Source organism: Thamnophis sirtalis, unplaced genomic scaffold, assembly GCF_051295495.1.
Source record: "Thamnophis sirtalis isolate CommonGarterSnake01/CBP01778 unplaced genomic scaffold, rThaSir2_p1.2 scaffold_7, whole genome shotgun sequence".
NCBI classification, from domain to species: domain Eukaryota; kingdom Metazoa; phylum Chordata; class Lepidosauria; order Squamata; family Natricidae; genus Thamnophis; species Thamnophis sirtalis.
In genome coordinates this window covers 60284037-60307062 of record NW_028261387.1, presented here as the reverse complement: position 1 = coordinate 60307062, position 23026 = coordinate 60284037, and the positions used below count along the sequence as shown (strand labels likewise).

At 40.0% G+C, this 23026-nt stretch overlaps 1 protein-coding gene across 1 annotated transcript; it reads left to right on the top strand.

The window, feature by feature from the left end:
* The first annotated feature begins 2399 nt into the window (after window positions 1–2399).
* Window positions 2400–22277, top strand: AMPD1 (adenosine monophosphate deaminase 1). The gene is made up of 15 exons (XM_087720169.1): window positions 2400–2544; window positions 8530–8704; window positions 11061–11226; window positions 12645–12810; window positions 14099–14318; window positions 15092–15221; window positions 15862–16056; window positions 16171–16302; window positions 16405–16568; window positions 18288–18414; window positions 18717–18880; window positions 20730–20850; window positions 21215–21388; window positions 21505–21615; window positions 21953–22277. Exons 1-15 carry the CDS (start codon window positions 2523–2525, stop codon window positions 22109–22111), a joined length of 2226 nt encoding a protein of 741 aa, XP_087576295.1. The 5' UTR covers window positions 2400–2522; the 3' UTR covers window positions 22112–22277.
* The last annotated feature ends 749 nt before the right edge of the window (window positions 22278–23026 follow it).

Here is a 23026-nt window from a genome sequence, read left to right as displayed (position 1 = left end):
TGCGCGATTTTTTTACAGCAGCTGAGTATGTGATCAACAGTTTCATCAGCTTCTTTGCAAAGTCTGCATTTGGCATCATCAGAGGATTTTTCGATTTTGGCCTTAATGGCATTTGTGCGGATAGCTTGTTCTTGCGCAGCCAGGATTAGTGACTCTGTTTCTTTCTTTAATGTACCTGTTGTTAACCATAACCAAGTTTGTTCACTGTCCACTTTATCTTTTATTTTTTCCAGAAATTGGCCATGCAGTGCTTTGTTCTGCCAACTCTCCATTCTTGATTTTATCACATGTTTTCTGTATTCTTGTTTCATCTGTTGGGCCTTCAGTAGATTTTTGTTCTTTACTTCGATTAATAGATGTTCTTGACTTTCTTTTAAATAATCAGCCAATGCATGTTTTTCTTCTTCAACTGTTTGCTTCACTTGTAATAATCCTCTGCCACCTGATTTTCGGTGCAGATATAGTCTATCAGTATCACCACGTGGATGTAAACTGTAGTGCATTGTCATTAGTTTCCTGGTTTTTTGTTCCAAAAGGTCCAAATCAGCTTGTGTCCAATTAACTATACCAGCTGTGTATCTTATAACTGGTATTGCCCAGGTATTTATGGCCTTGATTGTATTTCCACCATTCAATTTAGATTTCAAAATTTTCCTAACTCTGTTGGTGTAATCTCGCCTGACAATAGTTTTTACTTCTTCATGCTTGATGTTATCCAGCTGCAGAATGCCTAAGTATTTGTAGGCTTCATTTTCTTTGCATTTAATTAATTGGCCATTATTATTATTATTATTATTATTATTATTATTATTATTATTATGCACAATAGAGAATGCTGATCTGTAATCAATGCTAAGGTAAAATTTGGTTAACAAGAAACAGACATCCTATGATAGGATCTTTATCTTCTCCTTCAAGACAAGCAATAAAATAAACTATTGGGGAGGGGGGAGTCTCCTACACATATTCTGACAGGATATCCTTTCAGAGGGAAAAAAGTATCCTTTTTAGGTGACAGATTTAGAATTTAGATAATGCTTTTAATTTTTTTCAGTCCCTTGAAAAAGTGCTGCCTGAGGAATTCTGGGAGTCAGTGTCCAGACCTGTTAAGTTGTCAAGAGTCAGAAACACTCTCTGAATTGTGGGCAGTGACCGGCTAGGTCTATGCTCTTCCATCAGGGGCTAATAATACTTCTGTTCTTACTGCAAAAAAAGAAAGAAACAAAAGTAGCAATAGCAGATAAACATAACATTTAGCTATTTGTCAGCTAAAGTAGACTCAAATTGTGCAGGTCTCATTTATATGGCACAAGACCTTTGGAACACAAACCTTCAAGATATGTGTACTGGCAGCTGAGCCATGGTCTGTTGAATAAACTACAGTTGAATTGGTTCACAAAATATCTTAAATCAAAACCCACCAGACATCATTACAGCTTAGACTAATGCATGAACCCAGCCTTTTTTATAGCTTAGATTTTCTTTCATATGGGGTGACTGTGGCTGGAAGCAGAACCTTTTTTAATGCAATGTCTAGCTGTTGAGCATCAATTCTTCTTCCTGATTATTATTTTTTGTTTGTTTATGAGGAAAGAAGGCTGAGGTTATTAATTATGGTTTTTAATACTGTAGTTCATACCAGTGGTGGGATTCAAGTAATTTAACAGCCAGTTCTCTGCCCTAATGACCAGCTGGTTAGGCATGGCTCAGTAGTCATGTGACCGGGTGAATTTGGCTAACTCAACATCACTCAGGTTGATGGGCACTTCGCCTTAGCTGTTACAAGGTAATAAGGGTTAACCGGAGAGGCAGTTTCTGTAAGCAGGGCAATAAAGATGAGGCTAGAAACAACACCAGAATGTTTCCTTCCTGCCTTCCTTACAGGATTAGCCCTGTAAAGTGGAGAAAAACAAAAGTAGATTTCTTCCAACAATCGGTTCTCTGAACTGCTTAGAAAGTTAACAACTGGTTCTCCCGAATAGGTGTGAACTGGCTGAATCCCACCATTGGTTCATACTGAACATTTGAGCAAGCATACTTTGAGAATCTGTCAAACGCATAATAAAAATAAAACACATATGTATGTATGTGTGTGGGTTTATAATAATATCTTATTGTTTGGTTCAAAAATTGCTAAATGGGGTACATAGCCAAGATAGTCAGGCACACATTCAGATTAGTGCACTCCTCTAAAAAGAGAGAGAGCTAAATGTTAAGGAGAAAATGAGGACCCATTGATACCAGCCAGAGCCCTACATAGGATGCCGTCCATAGTATTTTATTTGTGATGATTTATAAGTCCACAGCATCATTGGTTGCAGTGAAAAGTTAGTTTGACTGCAGCTTTAAATAGTCCATTGCTTACTTGTTCATTCCTTTTAGAGAAGAGGAGTTGGGTTACAAGAGCACAGATAAATAATAAAATGAATGCTGGCTCGCTGCGAACCTTCACTCTTCCACTTGCCTATTCCAAAACTCCTGAAAACCAAAGTTCCTGAAAACTTTACTGAGGTAGTAGGAAAATGCCGCACGTGAAAGTTCCAGGTAGGTCTATACTCAGTAGGTTGATAGGTAGACTTGATTTCAATTTATTTACATTACCTTGTATCTATAAAAGCTATTTTCTATTTTTTTTTAAACTAAGTATCGTACTGGGGTAAAAAGAATTTGAATGAGGAGTTGGTAAGCCTTTTAATTTTCCTCCAAATGAGTTCTTTGGTAGAATAGAAAGCAAGTAGTTGTTATACCTAAGGTGTGAAACAAGGTGGAAGATACTGTAAACTCAGTTCAGCAAAACCTACTCCACTCCCATTCCTGAGCAGAAACTGGTAAGGTAGTGGATAAGGTGGTAAACTGAGGGCAAATTAAATGTGTCAACCGATGCCAACTAGAATTACAGGAGTTTACTCAGAAAGCTATTATGAACCTGGAACTCAGTGCAGCTAGGAACAGAGGTGGGTTGCTCCTGGTTCGGCCCGGATTGGGCGAACCAGTAATAGCAGTGGCAGGAGGCTCTGCCCACCCCGCCCAGAAGCTTCTGTGCATGCACAGAAGTGTGACGAGCGTGCATGAGCGCGCCCAAACCAATAATAGAAAAATTGGCAACCCACCTCTGGTTAGGAAGCTGAGAAAAAGAATGGCGGGGGAACAGAGAGAGAGAGAGATAATAAATATACCACTATTTGTTAAGAATAACTGTTTTGTTTAGAGGCGATTATTAAAATATTAACATTCTCTCAAAAGAATTAATAGACATTGCAAATTTACTAACTTGTTTACAGAGCATGTAGTACATGGAAATACAGTATATGTGAACTGTGCACATTTCTAATTTTACTAAGAAAATATTCATATCTACTTCATTGGTTTTCTCTGCACACTTATCTTTGAAGGCAGGAGATTCAGCTCGTGTAAGAGCTTTGGATTGATGTCTTAGGGTCTGTGCATATTTATGAATATGTAAAGATTAAGCCACACCTTTTGATCTATATTGGAAGAATGTGTGGAAAGTACTGTTGGTGATGTGACTCTCAGATTTATGCATGCCCAGACTGAATCTTTGAGAAACATTTAAATTTTTCTTGTGGAGTCAATGTCCCTTGTGGAGTCAATGTCCCTCGACGCTTTCTTAATGCAGGATCCAATCTGGGTCAGTGACCAGGACCAGAGGTTTAGTCTTCCAAGCTTTCAGACTCATGCTGGAGCCCATCCTCAGGGAACTGACATTCCATCTCACCAGAATGTGCCGGAGCCGAAGACTAAACCATTGGTCCTGGTCACCAACCCAGATTAGAATCTGCAACATTATCATGGGACACATTTATTTGCCTTCATTCACTTAATATTCTTTCTTTCTCCCTGTTGAACAGTTCATAAAAAATATGCAGAAAGCTTAAGCCACAGCTTTTCGGATATTTGTCTACTGAAAATTACAACTGTACATGCAAGAATGAGACATCTCTCAAATGTTTCATTCTGAAATGTATTGAAGAAACATAAGTATTGTCAAGGAGTCAATATTTGAAATACAGGTAGTCCTTGACATATAACCACAATAGAGTCTGGAACTTCCATCGCTAAGCAATGAGGTTGTTAAGTGAATCAAATCCAATTTTACAATCTTTTAGCCATGGTTGTTAAGTGAATCACATTTTTATTAAGCTAATCCAGCTTCCCCCGTTACTTTGCTTGTCAGAAGCCATCAGAGAAGGTTGTAAATGGCAATCACATGACTCCAGGATGCTGCAACGCTTGTAAATACACGCCAAAAGTTTGACGTTTGGTCATAAATCTCTTTTTTCAATTGCATCACTGGCACAATTTGTCCTGGTGAGAAAACTGTCTAGATAGCTGGCTACTGCTGGGTACAGAGCTAAATATAAGTCACTCTGTTCAGCATCACTATATGCAAGGATTTGGTGCTGCAAGGAAGAAGAGGGCTTCTCTGTCTTTGTAGAATGTGGCTGTGGCAACAACAAAATCGGGTTACCAGATGTCCGGACAAAGGAAGGCCCTTTTTGTCTTCATGTCTTCTGCTTGGCAGGCAAAAGCTTAAAATAAATCTTGCTCGGCTTTTTCATTGTCTTATTTGTGAGGTTTAGGGACATTTTTCACAACAGTAGCAATTCAAAATACTACTTCCTTTTTCTCATCTGTTAATAGCGTCATCAGCTTTCATTTACATTCTTTAATTTATTTCCTGATTCCAGCAATTACCTTCAGTTTAGCCCCTTTAAATCCATGACCATGCAGTCCGTTGATCACATGATTCATCATATGTTTCTATTGTGAAATTTGAAAACTGCATGGTGGACAATGTTATGTTTTTGCCATCATATGGTATTGAAAATAACGATTGGTTGGGGGAAATGCAATTGAAAAAATCAGTCTTTTGATGCTGGAAAAACTAATTTCATACACATGTAGACTTAGGTACTTTTTTTTTTTTGCATTTTTGCTGTAATTTTTAACATGGATGCCAAGGAAGCTAAAAAGTTAGTGAGACTTCCCTGATACCCATACATTTGTTCTCTTTTTCAACTGTCTGTATCATCAGTTGGTAACTCTACATGGAAAGAAAGCTCTAAGCAGGAGGTAAGAATCCAGAACAGGACTGTTCCTCTTACCATCTTCTATTCTGTGTCCTCAAGTTGAGAGGGCTTCATTTTTCTAGCCCATTCCCAATATACAGTGTCACTGGCATTGCACACAGCTGTCACTAACCTCATCCACAGCATACCTCTTTAATCATCATGACATTTTATGCTTATCTTGCTTATTTCACCTGCCCATCTCTTTCCAAAGCATTATCACATCCTTACTTCTTCCAATTCCTATCAACAGATCAGATACCCATCTGATTATTACTTGACCTCTACTGTAAAAATGGTAATATTAGTCGTAGTTTATTGTTGTGCAATACATTGGCAATCATTTGTATCAGAGGTGGGTTCCTACCAGTTTGGCCCAGTTTGGCCAAACCAGTAGTGGTATGCCGGCCTGGGTTGCAGAACCGTCAGCGACCCAGGCTGGCTATGCCCCTGAACCATTTCCCTGGTCACCGCTGTCACCGCCACCATCTTTTGTTTGAGTTCTTACATGCACAGAACAATTTCCATTGAACTGCACATGCGCGTGCCCGAGTGAACTGGCAGTAATGCCGGCTAGAACCCACCCCTGATTTGTATGTGTTGTGAATGCAGACCACAGGCTACAATACTGTACATCCCCCTGTGTTTGAGATATGGCTTTATGAATGTACACAGTTCAGCCCTTCCCTGTGCTGGTAGAATTTGGCAGAAGCTCACGGAGACAGGCCTGTAAAAACACCTGTTGTCCCCCCCCCCTTTCCCTATCGCATCAACTTCTGAAGAATGAATTGCAGTTTTCAAAAAACTGGAGAAATCCAGGTAACTGGAAAAGAACAATTGTTTCAGGGAATGTCTATTTTCATAGTCATAGGAACAATGTACAATCAGGAAGTTGCATTAAGTACTTTATTTCCGTTTGATGTGATATGCTGTGCTAAAAGTCATTTTTAATGTATTTGTGCAATATATGGAATTATTTTATGTCAGCCTTCAGTCAGATCTCCAGCTATGTTTATGAAGATACAGTTTTTCTTTAGAACACAGACAGTTGGTTCCACAATCTCAGTAATTAAGTGAAGATCATACAACCACTTAGCTCAATGACTGCAATCAATGACTCCTGGCTCAACCAATTGCAGTTGTTAAGCGAAGTCTCAGGGGGAGGTCCAGGGCTCACTGGCACATGGAAACATGATGCAGGCGAGAAGGGAACAGCCTGTTTCCCACCCAGTCACAAATGGGAGTTCTCAGCCCACTCCAGGCTCTACCAGCATGCATGAAGTTGCTGGGGGCCTGGAGGCTTTCAGTTTCAGCCCTTTAGGAGGCTTTGTTTTAATATGGGAAGAATGGTACCCACTTGTAGAATAGTCTTGCAGGAAGGCCACCCTTGTATTGCCTATGCATGCCTCTCAGAAGCTGCAGAAAAACAGAAAAGGAAATTGTATGCTGCTGGATTCTGGAACTGGCTAAGGTCTCCTGGCTAAGGTCATGGCCAAAGATAACCAAAGCCATGGCTGCTTTGTGTGTTGCTGGTAGGTCCTGGAACCATGTACAGGCTCCCATGCATGGGTAGGTGGGGAATAAGCTGAAAACTCCCAGGGCCATGACAGCTTTAGGCATGGTATCCTCTGGAGCTACCTGAGGGCCCCTGGGTGGCTGGACAGACTTTCCCTCTGTCCTCTCAGCTTACAACCTTTCATTCTAGAAAGTAGACAATAAAGATTGCAAATGGCAATCGCATGATCATGGGGTGCTTGACAACTAGGCATAAGTATGAACAGGCTGCCAAGGGCCTAAAATGCAGTGATGTGACCAGGGGGGTAGTGGTGGTATGAACCGGAAGTGCATTATGGGCAATTAAACACCTTTTTTGAGGCTGTCATTACTACAAATGGTCATTTCAATACAGGTTGAAAATTGAAGACTTACTGTATAATAATTTGTTCCCAAGTATGCTGACTGGGAACTTCTGAGGTTGAATTCATACATCTTAAATTGCCAAGATTGAGAAACTTTATATTATATTTTCTTTTAGATGTTTCTTTTTTTGGCTAATTTCTCAAATGACATAAGTCCGTGATGGCAAACCTATGGCACGTGTGCCCAAAGTGACACATGAAGCCTTGTTGCTCGGCACGCGCAGCCTTTGCCTATTTGGCTTCTGGGTTTCTGGCACTCATGACAATCAGCTGTCCTTTGCATATGTGGGAGGCCCAAAAATCAGTGTGTGCATGCATGCCAGCCAGCTAATTTTCGGATGTGTATGCATGCCAGAACCAGGAAGTTTGGCTTTTCCAGAGCATGATCCCTTTGCACGTGCAGCAGTGCCAAAAACCCGCTTTGTGCATGCGTACCAGCCAGCTGATTTTCGGGCACGCATATGCTCTAGAACCTGGAAGTTTGGCTTTTCTGAGCCCTGACGAGTGTGCATGTGCAACATTTCCGCATGATCTTTTCAGCACTCAGTGCCGAAAAGGGTTGCCATTACTGACATAAGTGGTACCAGGCTAGAAACCGGGAGACTTGCTTACCCAGGAAAGCCAGCTGGGTAACTTTGGACCAGTCACCCTCTCTTAGCCCATCTGAGAGAGGATTGTTGTCATGGGGAAAATAGGAGGAAGGTATGTTTGCCATCGTGAGTTATTTGTAAAAATAATAAAGGCAGGATATAAATAAATAAATATAAATAAATAATACAGGAAATTCTATAATTTATCTTCTATGCTGAATATTTGCATTTTAATCTTAAAGCTAAAAAAGGGAAGAGTTACAGTACATTATATTTTTTTAAAATAAGATTGATTTCATCTCTTCTAAGAGTGTTTTTTTCACCATGAATCTACCCTACATAGCCAGGAGATGGCATTGTTGGAATTATTTCAATTTTTTGCATTTTGATCTTTTAATTCCCTCTTGTTTTTATTTCTTAATCACTGTCTGTTTCAGCAGTTTTCTCCCCACCTGCTCCCATATCACTCCATCTCATCAACTATAATCAATAAAAGAGAAATGCAACTTTTCTTTGTAATGCTTTATGTACAGGTAACGACTGCGACATTTAGTGACTGTTCAAAATCTACTATACGGTTATATTAACAGAATCTTGCAAGTCTGAAAATAAATCTCTCCCTCCTTGTCTTTACTTTCCAAGGAACTAAGAAGGGTCCCTTTTGAAATGCTTCCCATACCTCCATTTCTTTAGTGTGAGGGCCAAGCAACATGGACTCTGTAACACTAGCAACATTATATCCCACAGATTATTGCAGCCTTCTTTTGCCGTGTTCTCCTTATAACCAATACATTTTTTCCAGATGGGTCACTACTTCCATACTTTTTTCTTAGTACTACAACTTGAGAGGTTGATCTCTTCTCAGGATGTATACAAAGTTAATACGGACCTTTCTGTTGGATCTAGTGGATCTGTGCCTTTCTCCCACAGAAACAGACGATGCCATGCGCTCCTTTGCAGAGATGGTCTTTGCCTCAGAGGTGAAGGATGAAGGAGAACGGCATGAAATCTCTCCTTTTGATGTGGCAGATATCTGTCCCATCTCACATCACGAAATGCAAGACCACATGATCAAGCAGGAGAACACAAGTGTTTCTGATAAAGAGTGAGTATTGGCCATCTCTTCTGAAAGTTTGGATAAGTGACATTATAAGGCTAAGGCCTCTACTACGGTGCCAGTGCCAGCCTATAGCCACCTTTCTCCATACCTATCATGTTTTGAACCCTACCTAATTATTTTAAGAGAGAAACTGACACGAAACTGTAGCAACTTTATATCTAACTCCATAAAATCCATGTAAAATCCATGTATGTTTTTACAAAAGAAAAATGAAAGGCAGAGTTTTGTTTGAAAGGGTGGACATGTAACATCTAAATAAGAGGAGGAACAAAGGGAAGCAAAGATCTATTAGGGAGCATCCTACGAAGAAGGACTAGAGTGGGCTGCTAAGCAAAATGGTAAATAACATTTCATCTATCTCTTCCTGTCCTGTATCAATAGGGAAGTTCAGCAACACTATACTCACCATTCCAAATATTTCACCAGCCAGGAAAGCTTGGAAATCACCAGTCATAAAATATGACTGAAGAAGGAATTATGTGGGTTTTATGTTACCCTTATTAATAAATGCATGTTATATAGATACACTTACATACTCGGTCGGATAAGCAAAGTGGATTCCTGCTTGGAAAAGACTTTCAAGACTAGGAGGGTTTACATGTATGGGGCACTATATAAGCTGTCACTAATGCAAATGTGACAGAGAAGTCTTCGTTTCAAAATGTGTAGCCTAATATACCAACTGCAGGATATTTCTGTCTGGTTGACTTTGAAAAGTAAAGGCTTTCAAAATAAGATAGATAGTTAGCTGGAATTACAGGAATGATAGATTTTGCCTTATATTTTATAATGAATGAAAATGCAGTTTTTGAGCTGTAGACCTCAAATAAGTGGACTGGATTTTTTGTGAGTTAACTCTGCCACATGTGGACTTGACTCCTTCTCTTAAAGTAATAAGAGAGAGGATCATGACTATGATCAAGTGGGAAGTGCCAATAGCCTGGGAAGAGATACTCATTTGCCTTTCTCAAGGGAGAAAGGGCCTTAAATCTAAAATTGAAAGACAATCCTATATCTTTATTTTAAATGTAATAAATATTTTTTTTTATTATTTATAATAAAAATGTATAATAAAAGTAAGGACGCGGTGACTCAGTAGCTCAGATGTTGAGCTTATCAATCAGAAGGTTGGCAGTTCAACAGTTCGAATCCCTAGCTCCACATAACAGAGTGAGCTCCCATTACTTGTCCCAGCTTCTGCCAATCTAGCAGTTCGAAAGCACATAAAAAATGCAAGCAGAAAAATAGGAACCACCTTTAGTGGGAAGGTAACAGTACTCTGTATACCTTCAGTGTTTAGTCATGCCAGCCACATGACCACGGAGACATCTTCGGATAGTGCTTGCTCTTTGGCTTTGAAACGCCAAAGCATCGCCCCCTTTAGTCAGGAATGACTAGCACATATGTGCAAGGGGAGCCTTTACCTTTGCCTTAATAAATAAATAAATATATTATGTGGAAAGATATTTGAAATAGTAGTGTGGCAGCCGTTAACAATATTGTGGAAGAAATGGATTATTTGTATCCATGATATCAGGATTCAGGTCTGGATATAGGATGGAAACTATATTTGTTACTTTTATTAAGGATTTCTGGAGGGATTTGGACTTGGCTCTTCGAGCAAATGGGAAGTCCGTTCCCGAGGAAGCCTCCGGAGGGCAAAAAACAGCCTTAAAAGAAGGCCAAATTCAGCCGGCCAGCACTCACATGCGTGCTGGAGCTGACAGGGCAACACCTCATGTGACCTAACAAATGGCTCCATGTGTCATCTGTGGCACACGTGCCATAGGTTCACCATCACGGTGCTAGAGAGAATCAGGGTTAGATATTATCAAAATGTTTAGATAGTCCTGTATGTATTTCCACTACATTCTCTGGAACAGCCTGTCTTCAGAGGTAAGGTTAGTTTGTATTCCCATGGCCTTTCTGAGATTTGTTAAGATCTGGCTTTTCTGGAAGACCTGGTTCTTTAACAATTGGCCTGTAGGTCTGAGGATCTAAAAATACAGTTATTAACTAGATATTGTTTTTATAGTGTTAATATTTGAATTGCTTAGAGCCCTGCTAGATTGAGGCAGTGAAAAAATCTAATGAATGAATGAATGGATAGGAAGAATGACTGAAGATGCAAACAAAATCCAAAACATCCTAGATCCATTTAAAGGCATATGCATACTGATCAATTCATATTCCTCTACTCCTAACAATTGAACATACTGCAAATGTACAGAACAAGGAATGATATACAGTATATGGTAAATATATCATGAGCTGAACTAAACTGTTGCCAAAATATGAACAGAGTTTGAGCTTGTGTTCCATTCCTTTTACTGTCCTCCAGGAAGAAGACGCTTTTGCGGCTGAAAACCATTGCATTGGTTGTTCCTATTGCTGCACACTCTTCAACAAAACTGTCCACTTTAGATGAGGTCATCTCTACTACTGCTATGTATGAAGATGTACCCAAATTTCAGCGTGTGCAGATCACAGGGGATTATGCTGCAGGGGTCAGTAGCTAAAGATCCTGAGCTTTGTCTGTCTTAGCCATCTTTTGTCACTTCTTTCCACCATTCAGATGGTTCAGATGTGACTGTATCATTGATGACTTTTCAACTGGAATTGTGTAAAACCTAATTTCTATTTGGTAACATTTTACTGTACTATCTTATACAGCAAGCAGAAGATAATAAGTATAATAAGAGGACTATTATACTGTCTAGCAAAAATGACAAACAAAGGAAAAGTTAAGTGTTATAGGCCCCTATTGCAAAATAGATCTTGCAAATAAGAAATCTTGCTTATTATTGATTTACACAAAGTACATATGGGGAAATACATATTTTCAAATATGCATCAAACACTTTGTCTTATGTCAATACCGGTACACTAGCAATAGAGCTGCAGAATGGTATGGACAGAATAGGAACCTGTGACATAGGAACTACTGTATGAGGCCAATGTATATCCTGAGATAAAGTTTTGTCCCAAGCATATAATATAACTATAAAATATTTGAAAGTATAATTGAAACTATACCATCTCTGACTAAATGGAGAGACTGCAGTCTACAATAACATAACAAAATCCTGAGTATCTTACTGTTGCTTGTTGCCAATCCTTATTCCATATTCTGAGTCTCAAAGGATATAATCCAGAAATGGAGTGGGGGAGAAAAAATGCTAAGACTTTTTTAATGATAAATTCTATTTACTTTAATTATCAGCAACAACTGTATTATGAATGACATAATCTGAATCCAAGACAAATTTGTCATAAAAGAGATTTAGTGAATCAAAAGAAATAAAAATGAAAAATCATTTAGATGCTTAGAAGTGCTTCTTTTGGCATCTTATCACATCTTTTGATTTCCTTTGATTGCTGTCTCAGATGATGGTTCATTGCAGAAGATGGCTGCTGCTATAATATTTATTTGCAAGACATATTGCCTCCTTTTCATTATGAATATAATAATCTCAAAGCCAGGCTTCAAGATTAAAAGCAAAACAATTCACCTTCTTAAAACTTTTGTTAGAATCTCTCCTTTTCTTTAATACCTCATATTTTCTGTGTTCCACCCACTGGGTGACTCCAAATTTGGCAGGTTGTCCCTATTAAGGTTTGTAAGGACTTACAGGTTGCTAAGTAATGGGAGACACACACAATCTCTCTCTCCAACTTTCTCTCTTTCTCTCTCTCCCCTCCCTCCCTCCCTCCCTCCCTCCCTCTCTCTCTCTCTCTTTTTCCATGATAAGACTTACCAAATGATCTTATTGGATCTACTCCATCCTTACAGTTATTACTTCAATAGCACAATGCATATAGATCCCATAAAAGACTATTGTAGTTTTCAGCCATTCTTGTGTTTTATGCTCTTATGATTATGAACTATCTGGAATTAGGAATCTTAACATATGTTACATTGTAGGTATCTGTGGAGGACTTTGAATTAGTCTGCCAGGGTCTGTATCGTGCCGTATGCATCCGAGAAAAGAATATGATGAAATCTTATCAGCGATTCCCTAAGACTCCTTCCCAGTTCTTACGCACAATTGAAAATGAAGTATGGAAGCCCAATGAAGAGATGTGGCCAGGTAACTTATGAATAAACTTCTTATTGGCAAGCTTTGCTGAGAGTACATAGAAAATATAGCTATGCTTGAAAAGAAGGCTACTTGGGCTGTTCATGCACGATAAACTGAGTTGCCATTAGGATGAACAATTCTTGAGGGAGCCCAGTCAGTTTCCCCTACAAGTGTTTTCCAAAGCAGAAATACCAAGTGATTATGGAATCTGATCCTCAATACTAACAAAAAATTACTGCAAAGATTGAGCACTAAAGATACAGATATTTGTGTCTTGTGTCACTGTCTTAGTGAGATGTGCTTTCTGCCAGGCCCTGTGTGACCAGTCTATCAATTACAAAAGTGGAAGAGAGGAACTTTCCTGAGGGAATTACCAAAGTCTGATTCTCATGTCATCTTTGACTGAGCAAATATCTTCTGTTAAAGCATGCCTAACTTTGCTATCTTAGGTAGGCAGATAGTCAGAGACCTTCTGCTAAGGCAGCCCTGGGTTTATTGTTAATGCAAAGGGGAAATGCTGATATCTCATTATTCTATATACTGATGATATTGAGGATTGAAGCTATATCCTTCTATAGTACATGAAAAAGAAGTGGTATACCCCTGAACTGAAATGTTCCCTACCAATTGCATGTAATTCAAACTTTAATTGTTTGGACAGAATTTTTCTCTTGTGTAAGCAAACTGACAAAACTTTGAATGTCCAACAGCACTAGAAAAATATACAAAGTTCCTGAATGATAACAGAGTTTAATCTCCTTCTCCCTTTTAGAATAGTCACAATACAGGTATTGACAAACTCAGGCCCCAGAACCAAATGCAACACTCAGAAAACCTATTCCAACCTCATTTGCTTACGTGTGTGTGTGTGTGTGTGTGTGTGTGTGTGAGAGAGAGAGAGAGAGAGAGAGAGAGAGAGAGAGAGGGAGGGAGGGAGAAGGGGGAGGGTAGAACAAATATGGGCATTGTTAGCATGTGGTAGATTTTTTTTTTTTGCGGTAAGATAATTTAATAGGAACAAACTGTGAGCATGTGATACGATAGTTCTACAAGAAACAATAAAGAGAAAAACAGGAGCAATGTAAGGAGAAGTCTTTTGGTCAAATAACCAAAATTAAAGAGGTAAAAAGAAAGAATCTCAGCAAAAGTTCTTACCTTTGGCAACCAAGGAAAGCATCACTCAGGGTGTGTGGGGGAGGAACTCCCCCCCCCAATATCAAGTTATTTTCTAATGATTCCACAGATTTGTAGAATTTATTTGCATGCCTCACTTGAGTGTTTCTTTGCTTGATTTTAGTGTTTACTTCACCAGTGAAGGATAGTGAAGCTCTTTGGCGATCTGATAATCTTCCTGAGAATCTGAACTACCATACAGAAATGAAGGAAGGGGTGATATATGTCTATGCTGACAAAAAATCTGCTGCCAGGGCTGAGCCCATGGACCTGTCCTATCCTAACCTGGAGGTCTTTGTTGATGACATGAACTTCCTGCTTGCCCTTATAGCAAAGGGGCCTGTGTAAGTGTCTTGAAGCAGGAACTGTTGACATTGAGGTGGAGAAAAGCAGCTTTTAACCTTTTTGGGGGTACTGAGTATCGCAAAGTAGATGGAGTCATAATACATATCAGAGAGAAAAGATAACTTCAGTAGGTTTTAAAGAGTTTTCAATAGAAAATTGCTTGGTTTCCTTGTATTTCCCTTCTGAAAAGACTAGGAAGCTGTGCTGTTAATTTTCAACAGTCATGATCAGGGAGCTCTGAAAGCTCCACCAAAAATAGTCTTTCCCACAAATGCTTACTTGTGGTATGGATCATTGACATAGAAACTGAGCCATCTTAAGAATGCTAAGTGCAAAATCTCCCAAAAGTGAGTTTATACAATTAAAAGAAGTAATGGTAAACCAACCACCACCAATTTCCTATATTAGTGTTTAGTGTTTTTCAGCCCTGGAAGTTTAAGACATGTAACCTCCAATTCCCAGAATTTCACAGTCACTGCCCTATTTGAGATCTATAGCTGAATGCAGCAGTTGTATAATAGAAGTGTCTTTCCTGTAGACACAGGAAACAAGAGCCAAGTTGTCCTACTTGATAACAAGTATGAGCCGACTATCTCTGTTCAATTTTAAATGTGAGCTTCATTAAGCTGTCTTTTATTAAGCTTACAATAGTGGGAACCATCCTGCCTGGCAGATGGTGGTGATGCTGCTAAACGCTTTCTTACTCTTACATCTATGGTTTTTTCCTAACTCTATGGGACACTTATGAGCAAATATGTGGTCTCTGTTGCAGTAAAACCTATACCCACCGAAGACTTCGTTTCCTCTCCTCCAAGTTCAATGTACATGAGATGTTAAATGAGATGGAAGAATTGAAGGAGCTGAAAAACAATCCCCATCGGGACTTCTATAATTGTCGGAAGGTGAGAGATTTGGCTATACATTATCTCCTTATCAGAAAGCATAATGTCAAATAAAGAAATTGGAGAGATTCCTCACAATGACTTTTACATTGTTACATTTGCACTTAAATATAGAAGTTACAGAAATTATTTCAGACATAGCAATCATCTCACTTTTGCACGATTTTTGGAAACATACATGTGTGAACAAATGAGCAAAATGTTAACCCATCAAAGACAGTATTGCTTATTCCTGCTTGCAAAAACACAGATCAAAAGCTCTGATCCCCGAGATTCATTTCTTTCCTGCTTCTAAAAGTCTACCTCTTCCTCTTCCATTCCTTTCAAAATCCTCTTTCAAAAATAAGGAAGGTAGGATGTGCTAAACTTAAGTGTCAAATTATTTCATTTGTTGCACATATTCTATTTTTTACACATCAATTTTCTAAATGGAATTGGTGTGATTTTAATGCACAGAATTGAAGGGCTCCCTTATTATCATTTACTAAGAATTCTGGGGGTTGTAGTTTTTATAACTGAGATGCACCAGAAAAGAGTAGGCTGATCTAATCATATATCTTTTTTATGATGGGTGCTGTGGGAGGGATTCCCAACAGTAACCACCATATTCTTCCCAACTGACTTTTGGCTTCTCTAACAGGTAGATACACATATCCATGCTGCAGCTTGCATGAATCAAAAGCATCTATTACGATTTATTAAGAAGTCATACCGGATAGATGCTGAAAGGGTGGTATACAAATCCAAGGATGAAACACTGACACTGAGGCAGCTCTTTGAGAAGCTCAATCTTCACCCCTCTGATCTGACTGTGGATTCACTTGATGTGCATGCAGTAAGTTCTCTCTATTTCTATTACTTGACTAAGGGCAAATCATACAAATGGTGCAACTCTTAATGTTAATTCAGCATTTTTGGCTTTGTGCCCGACTATTCCTTTATGCTGCAGGGCCGCCAGACCTTCCAACGCTTTGATAAGTTCAATGCCAAGTATAACCCAGTAGGAGCCAGTGAATTGCGTGATCTCTACCTGAAGACTGAAAATGTCATCGATGGCGAGTATTTTGCTACCATCATTAAGGTTAGATAGTATGATGTATATACATATATTTTGAGTCTGAATTTGAGCATGAAGAACTCTACTGGAAGCAGATTGATTTATCTGTTAATTCTGATTTATCAGGAAGTTGGCTCTGATCTAGAGGATGCCAAATACCAATATGCAGAACCACGACTTTCCATCTATGGATGCTCACCAGAAGAATGGCCCAAATTAGCTAAATGGTTCACCAAACATCGTGTATATTCGCCCAATATGAGATGGATGATCCAGGTACCCAGAATTTAGTAAGTCATTATTGAGTTCCTGATTTGAATTTTAAACCAATTCCAAAGCAGCTTAGAAGAAACAGAAAATAAAGTTAAAATGTAATACACGCACATATAGTACACATTGTCTGATTTCTCCTGGGTTTAATTCTGCTACCTTTTTCCCTCACCCTTTCTGAGGGCTTTTTCATGCCCTTGCTAGGTGACACAAGGAATGAAACTGGTGAGACAACATTCCCAGCTAGAATGATAGAACTATTATATATCAGGAATTTTTCATGACCCTTAATAGGTCAGTCAAGTATCTGTTGACTTAGAAGATCTGGAGGGTAAAAAATAAAATCTGAATTCTGGCACATTTATATAAGGCTTTTGGTTTCCATTTATACCATGGAGAAATCTGGGTATGTATGGCTTCATTCTTGTTTGAAATAATGAGACTAATCAAGAAGGATCAGATCTGAAAGACTTGTACCAAGTAAATCAATTTCTGAATAAGGGCTTCAGTGTCTGGAGAGCAAAGATTTACTGCTCAGCTGTATGCGAAACCTGACAGCTGCTTGCTGGTTATTGCCATTCTCAGGATGCCAAGGAAACTCTAGCTCCCAATGTATTTCTCATAACTAAGGGAAAGTGTGAGATGGAAAATCTTGACTGTTACTCCAAGGCTGTAGCCTTGAATCTAATTCTTTTTTTTTTTAAAGTTTTCTAAGGCTATTACCAATATCTTTTAATAGTCACCTTCTAATAGTCACTTAGGAGAAGTAAAAGAGGCTGGGACTTGCAAGCAATATTTTTATGTTGCAACCATGTTGTAGGACACTCTCCATCTTCAAAGTAGATGGCAATTATGGTGACGATTATGACAACATTGGAGAAGGAGGAAGAGGATTACATTTAGAGGTTGCTTAACTTCAGAACGACTCTGGCAGCTTTGCAGTTTTAAAAAAGAAAAAAAATAGAGCGATAATTTGAAGTGTTCAGACAACCATATCCCATAATCCAATCTCCCTCCAAAATCTAAGCCTAAACCCTCATAACCCAACTCTCACACCCTAACCACTGACACACTAGTCCCGTGATGGCGAACCTATGGCAAGCGTGCCAGAGGTGGCACACAGTGCCCTCTCTGATGGCATGCGCGCCATTCCCCATGTCAGATCTCCATGGCGTTTCTTTCCTGAGTTTCTGTTTCCCTGCAAACGATGAAACAGAAGCTCACAAAAGAAAAAGAGCCTACCTCTTGTCACGCTGCCAGTGTTGGGATGCCCCGCCTCCCGCCGCCCAGCAGGTCTTTGGGTCTCTGCTGCAGATGCACACATGTCTATGCATGCATGCACATTTGTGCATGTGTACCTTTTAGTTTGGGCATGCACACATGCAGATTGGGCACTTGGTGGATTATAGATTGCCATCACAGCCCTAGTCCCTTCTGGGGAGCCATTAAAGAATTAATGGTCACTGTGATATACAGTGTTTACCATTTTTATATTGCTTGTGTTTATTACTTGTTTTTATGTTTTTATTGTAAACTGCAGAGTATAATTTCTGTTGAATCTGGTGGCATCTAACCACAATCTGTAATAAAAACAATGCCTTTTGGAGAAGCTTGTGGGGGCAGGGATACATCCAAGACTTTCGTGAGGCAGCAGGTTTTGCCTCCTCACTATACATTGTCTTTCAGCCCATTTGCTTCTGCTGTGCTGAATTGATTCTCTTTTCTATCTCTTCCCTCAGTGATGTTTTTAGGGCAAAAAACTTTCTACCACACTTTGGGAAGATGCTGGAGAACATTTTCCTGCCTGTGTTTCAAGCAACAATCAATCCCCAAGACAATAAGGAACTGAGCGTTTTCCTACGTTATGTGAGTACTTCCTGCTATGGAAAGCCCAGAACAAAGAACAGGGTCCTAATTCCATGGTTGGAAACTGGGCATGCTTTCTGAAACTGCATGCCTGAGACCAGGGATAGTGTTATATCGAAAGTCTGAATCTCAGGCAGCACATCCTTAACTAAAGCAAGTTCACAACTCATCAAATTTGGGGCCTTGGCCCTAAGAATAACAATATTACACTACTATGAGATTTTAGCATCCTGGATGAAGATCTTGTACAATGTTTTCTTGTACAATGTACATCTTGTACAATGTTTTCTTATTATTTGCAGGTTACAGGTTTTGATAGTGTAGATGATGAGTCCAAACATAGTGGGCACATGTTTTCTACCAAGAGTCCCAAGCCTGAGGAGTGGAACCATGAAAAGAATCCATCCTATACATATTATTTGTATTATATGTATGCCAACATTCTGGTCCTGAATCATCTTCGACGGTGAGTTCTGGCTTAAGCTTGCAAAGGATCACCCTTTGATTTTATGCTTTGATACTCAAATTCCCTTTACTAATTCTTTAGTCAAGCAATGTCCTTAAGTTTGATGATTCTGATAACCTTCCACTAAGTCTGTTAAATGTATTATTGCTTAGTGTCTTTCAAGAATTACAGCACTGAAACCGCTTTGGTCGCATTGACCGATGATCTCTGGAGAGCCAGAGATGGAGGCTATGCGTCCATCCTGGTTCTCCTCGACCTCTCAGCGGCTTTCGATACCATCGACCATGGTATCCTTCTGCGACGACTGCGGGAGGTGGGGGTGGGCGGCACTGTTTTACAGTGGTTCTCCTCCTACCTCTCGGACAGGTCGCAGTCGGTGTTGGTGGGGAGGGAGAGATCGTCCCCGAGGCCCCTAACCTATGGGGTGCCGCAGGGTTCGGTTCTGTCCCCCCTGCTATTTAACATATACATGAAACCGCTGGGTGAGATCATTCGAAGGCACGGGATAAAATACCACCAGTATGCGGACGATACCCAGTTGTATCTGTCCGCCCCGTGCCAACTCAATGAAGCGGTGGACGTGATGAACCGGGGCCTTGAGGCTGTTAAAGACTGGATGAGAGCTAACAAACTGGTACTCAACCCGGAAAAGACCGAGTGGCTGTTGTGTTTTCCTCCCAAAAATTTGGCTAACGTTCCACCAATCAGGCTGGGGGGACAAAATTTATTCCCCTCAGATAGGGTCCGCAACTTGGGAGTCCTCCTGGACCCACAGCTGAGTTTTGACCACCACTTGTCGGCTGTGACCAGGGGGGCATTTGCCCAGGTTCGTCTGGTGCGCCAGTTGCGGCCCTACCTGAACCGGGAGGCTCTCACAACAGTCACTCGAGCCCTTGTGATCTCTAGGCTGGAATACTGCAATGTGCTCTACATGGGGCTGCCCTTGAAGAGCATCCGGCGACTTCAGCTAGTCCAGAACGCGGCCGCGCGAGTGATCATGGGCGCACCACGGTTCGCCCATATAACACCAATCCTCCGTGAGCTGCGCTGGCTACCTGTTGATCGTCGGGTGCACTTCAAGGTCTTACTTACCACCTATAAAGCGCTCCATGGTAGTGGATCTGACTATTTGAGAGACCGCCTCCTGCCAATCACCTCCCTGCGTCCCATCAGATCGCACAGAGTAGGCCTCCTCCGAATTCCATCCGCCAGTCAGTGCCGACTGGCGACTACGCGGAGGAGAGCCTTCTCAGTTGCTGCTCTGACATTATGGAACAACCTCCCCGTGGAGATCCGTACCCTCACCACAGTCCAGGCCTTCCGCACAGCCCTTAAGAACTGGCTATCCCGTCAGGCCTGGGGATAGGATTACTCTCACCCCGCCCGAATGTTGAGTGAATGTTGTGTTTTTATGATCAATTTTCTTTTAATCACGATTTTTTTTTTCTTTTTAAGTCTTGTCTTGCACTCCCTTCCCTTCACTGTTGTAAGCCGCCCTGAGTCCCCTCAGGGAAAAGGGCGGCATATAAATTTCCAATAAAATCCAAAAATCTAAAATCCAAAGAATGCATTTGAATTGATCAGATTCCTTCATCAGATCCAGTTCTTAAGAGTCTTCATTCCAAATCCACTACAGAAGAACAAACAAATGTAGATAAGGTCAAGACTGTTGAATTATCCTGAAATTTAGATGTCCAATTGCATTCTGCTGCCCTCTTACTAAGCCTTTGAAATGGAAGGACATCAGTGTGTGTGTGTGTTAGTATCCAATAAAATCTTAGCTGGATCCTATCTATCCCAATTAACCTAAGATGTACAGTATGCATAAAGGCTGCCTTATTATTTCCAGGAAGCGTGGTATGAATACTTTCCTATTCCGTCCCCACTGTGGAGAAGCTGGTTCTCTTACCCACCTCCTGGTTGCCTTCATGACTGCAGATAATATTTCTCATGGCTTGAACCTGATGAAGGTGAGTTGTAGCATTCAGAAGAAGAAAGCAGATATAAGCCACCCTTTTTAGATGCTTATATGATTTTCCTGCATAGTAATACACCAAAATGGCATCTTTGGTTTGAAAACATGGTGTAGCTGACTTCCTTAAATGTTTAGATGTTTCTAGTATTCAGATCCTATAATATATTTCTAAGAGGGAATATAACTGAAATGATTGGAAAATTTATGTTTCCAAGTCCTGAACGACAAGTAATGAATAAAGTAAGAAGGATAGAAACATTATTCTCTTAGAACAAACCTGAAACCTATATCCTCTTAGACAAGAAATTAGAAATCGACTCATGACTGTACTAATTCAGTTCTACTGTATTTTTCCCCAGAGTCCTGTGCTGCAGTATCTCTACTTCTTAACCCAAATCCCAATTGCCATGTCCCCACTCAGCAACAACAGTCTCTTCCTAGAGTATGCCAAAAACCCACTTCTTGATTTCCATCAGAAGGGACTGATGGTATCTCTCTCCACTGATGATCCCATGCAATTCCACTACACCAAGGTAGGAAACCAGTTCCTTTCCATGGATATTTGTTTATAAAAAATAGATTGAGAAGTGGGCAAGAGGGATGGCTGCATGTTTGGCATTTGTCCTTTCAGCACTTTTTTATTCCTCAGGAGCCTCTGATGGAAGAATATGCAATTGCTGCTCAAGTCTTCAAGCTGAGCACCTGTGATATGTGTGAGATTGCACGCAACAGTGTCCTGCAGTGTGGCCTATCTCATGAGGTATGATACTTCTTCCATTCAATTGTATCTGATTCTTGGAGAGTGCCTGGGAAGGTCCTGCTGTTTTCTTGGCAAGGTTTTCAGAAGTGGTTTGATATTGCCTCTTTCCTAGAGTTGAGAGAAAGTGACTGGTCCAAGGTTATCCAGCTGCCTTTGAGACCAAGCTGGCTTTCCATGAGGCTTACTAGAAAATCTCAAAGGAGTATATAAGGTTGCTGTATACTTGAGAATATGACAAGGTTGATCAAAGGGAGAAAAAAAAGCTCCTTTTTTAATTAGAGGAATTAGGGAAAAAGTGATTGGAATACATGTGTAACCCATTGCATACCTTTGACAGGAAAAGCTTCATATTTTGGGCAAGAACTATCATGAAGATGGGCCACAGGGTAATAACATCTCCAAGACCAATGTGGCGCAGATCCGGATGGCCTACCGCTATGAAACATTGTGCTATGAGCTTGATCTTATGGCTGAGGGGCTGAAATCACCTGACTAGGTTGGAGCATCTGGTATATCAACTGTTGGAACCATGGAGCCGTCTGGAGCCAGAAAAATAACATTGCTATTTAACATTAGTCAGTTATGGGGAGGAGAGATAGCTCTGACCATATTATTTCAGCTTACATTATAGTTTCAAAACAAGAAAAGAAATACAGCATGTTTCCTAAGCCTTTTTGTACTGTTGCACTTCTTTGTTCTACAAATGTCAGTTTTTCTAACATCTGGATGAAAAATCCTATTACCTCTGAGTTCAAACATTTTGTTAAGCTATTATACTGCCATATATACTAACGTAAAGAATAAAAATAATATAACAAAAACAATAACATACTGTATATAACAAGAAGCACACTAGAAAAGAGGGAAAACAACAAGATGGTGAATATGGTAGAAGACATACTTTAATATACAGCAAGGCAAGAGGCTCCAAATCACCTTAGCCCAAGACTTGGGAAATTAGGTAGGTCTTTAAGGCCTTCCAAAACACAATCAAGGTGAATTAAGTATACTTTGTTGAATTCACACACAATTGACAACACATAGTGTCTGGGCCTAGGTATCCCATGCCTTTTTAAAAAAATGGATCACTATCTTGTTTTTGGAAGATTTTGAGCACCATGAAAGTCAGAGAGTATCTGATGGTACATTGTGCTCATTACCCTACCAGAGTGAATGCGAGACTCCCAAATTGAACTAACATTTCATTTCAATCATTAAAATCTCAAGGTCACCAATCCCGCAAATGTTAGAACAAATAGGGATACGCTCTTGCACAAAAAGTGACACTCCTTCAAGATTTGGTGCAAAAATTTGAACAAGAGCTTCTGTCTCCCCCAGGATTGCTCCTGTCCAGGATTCCAGCCTGCTATACCCTTGTGCAGAGATTACAATGGACTCAAGCACTTCAATC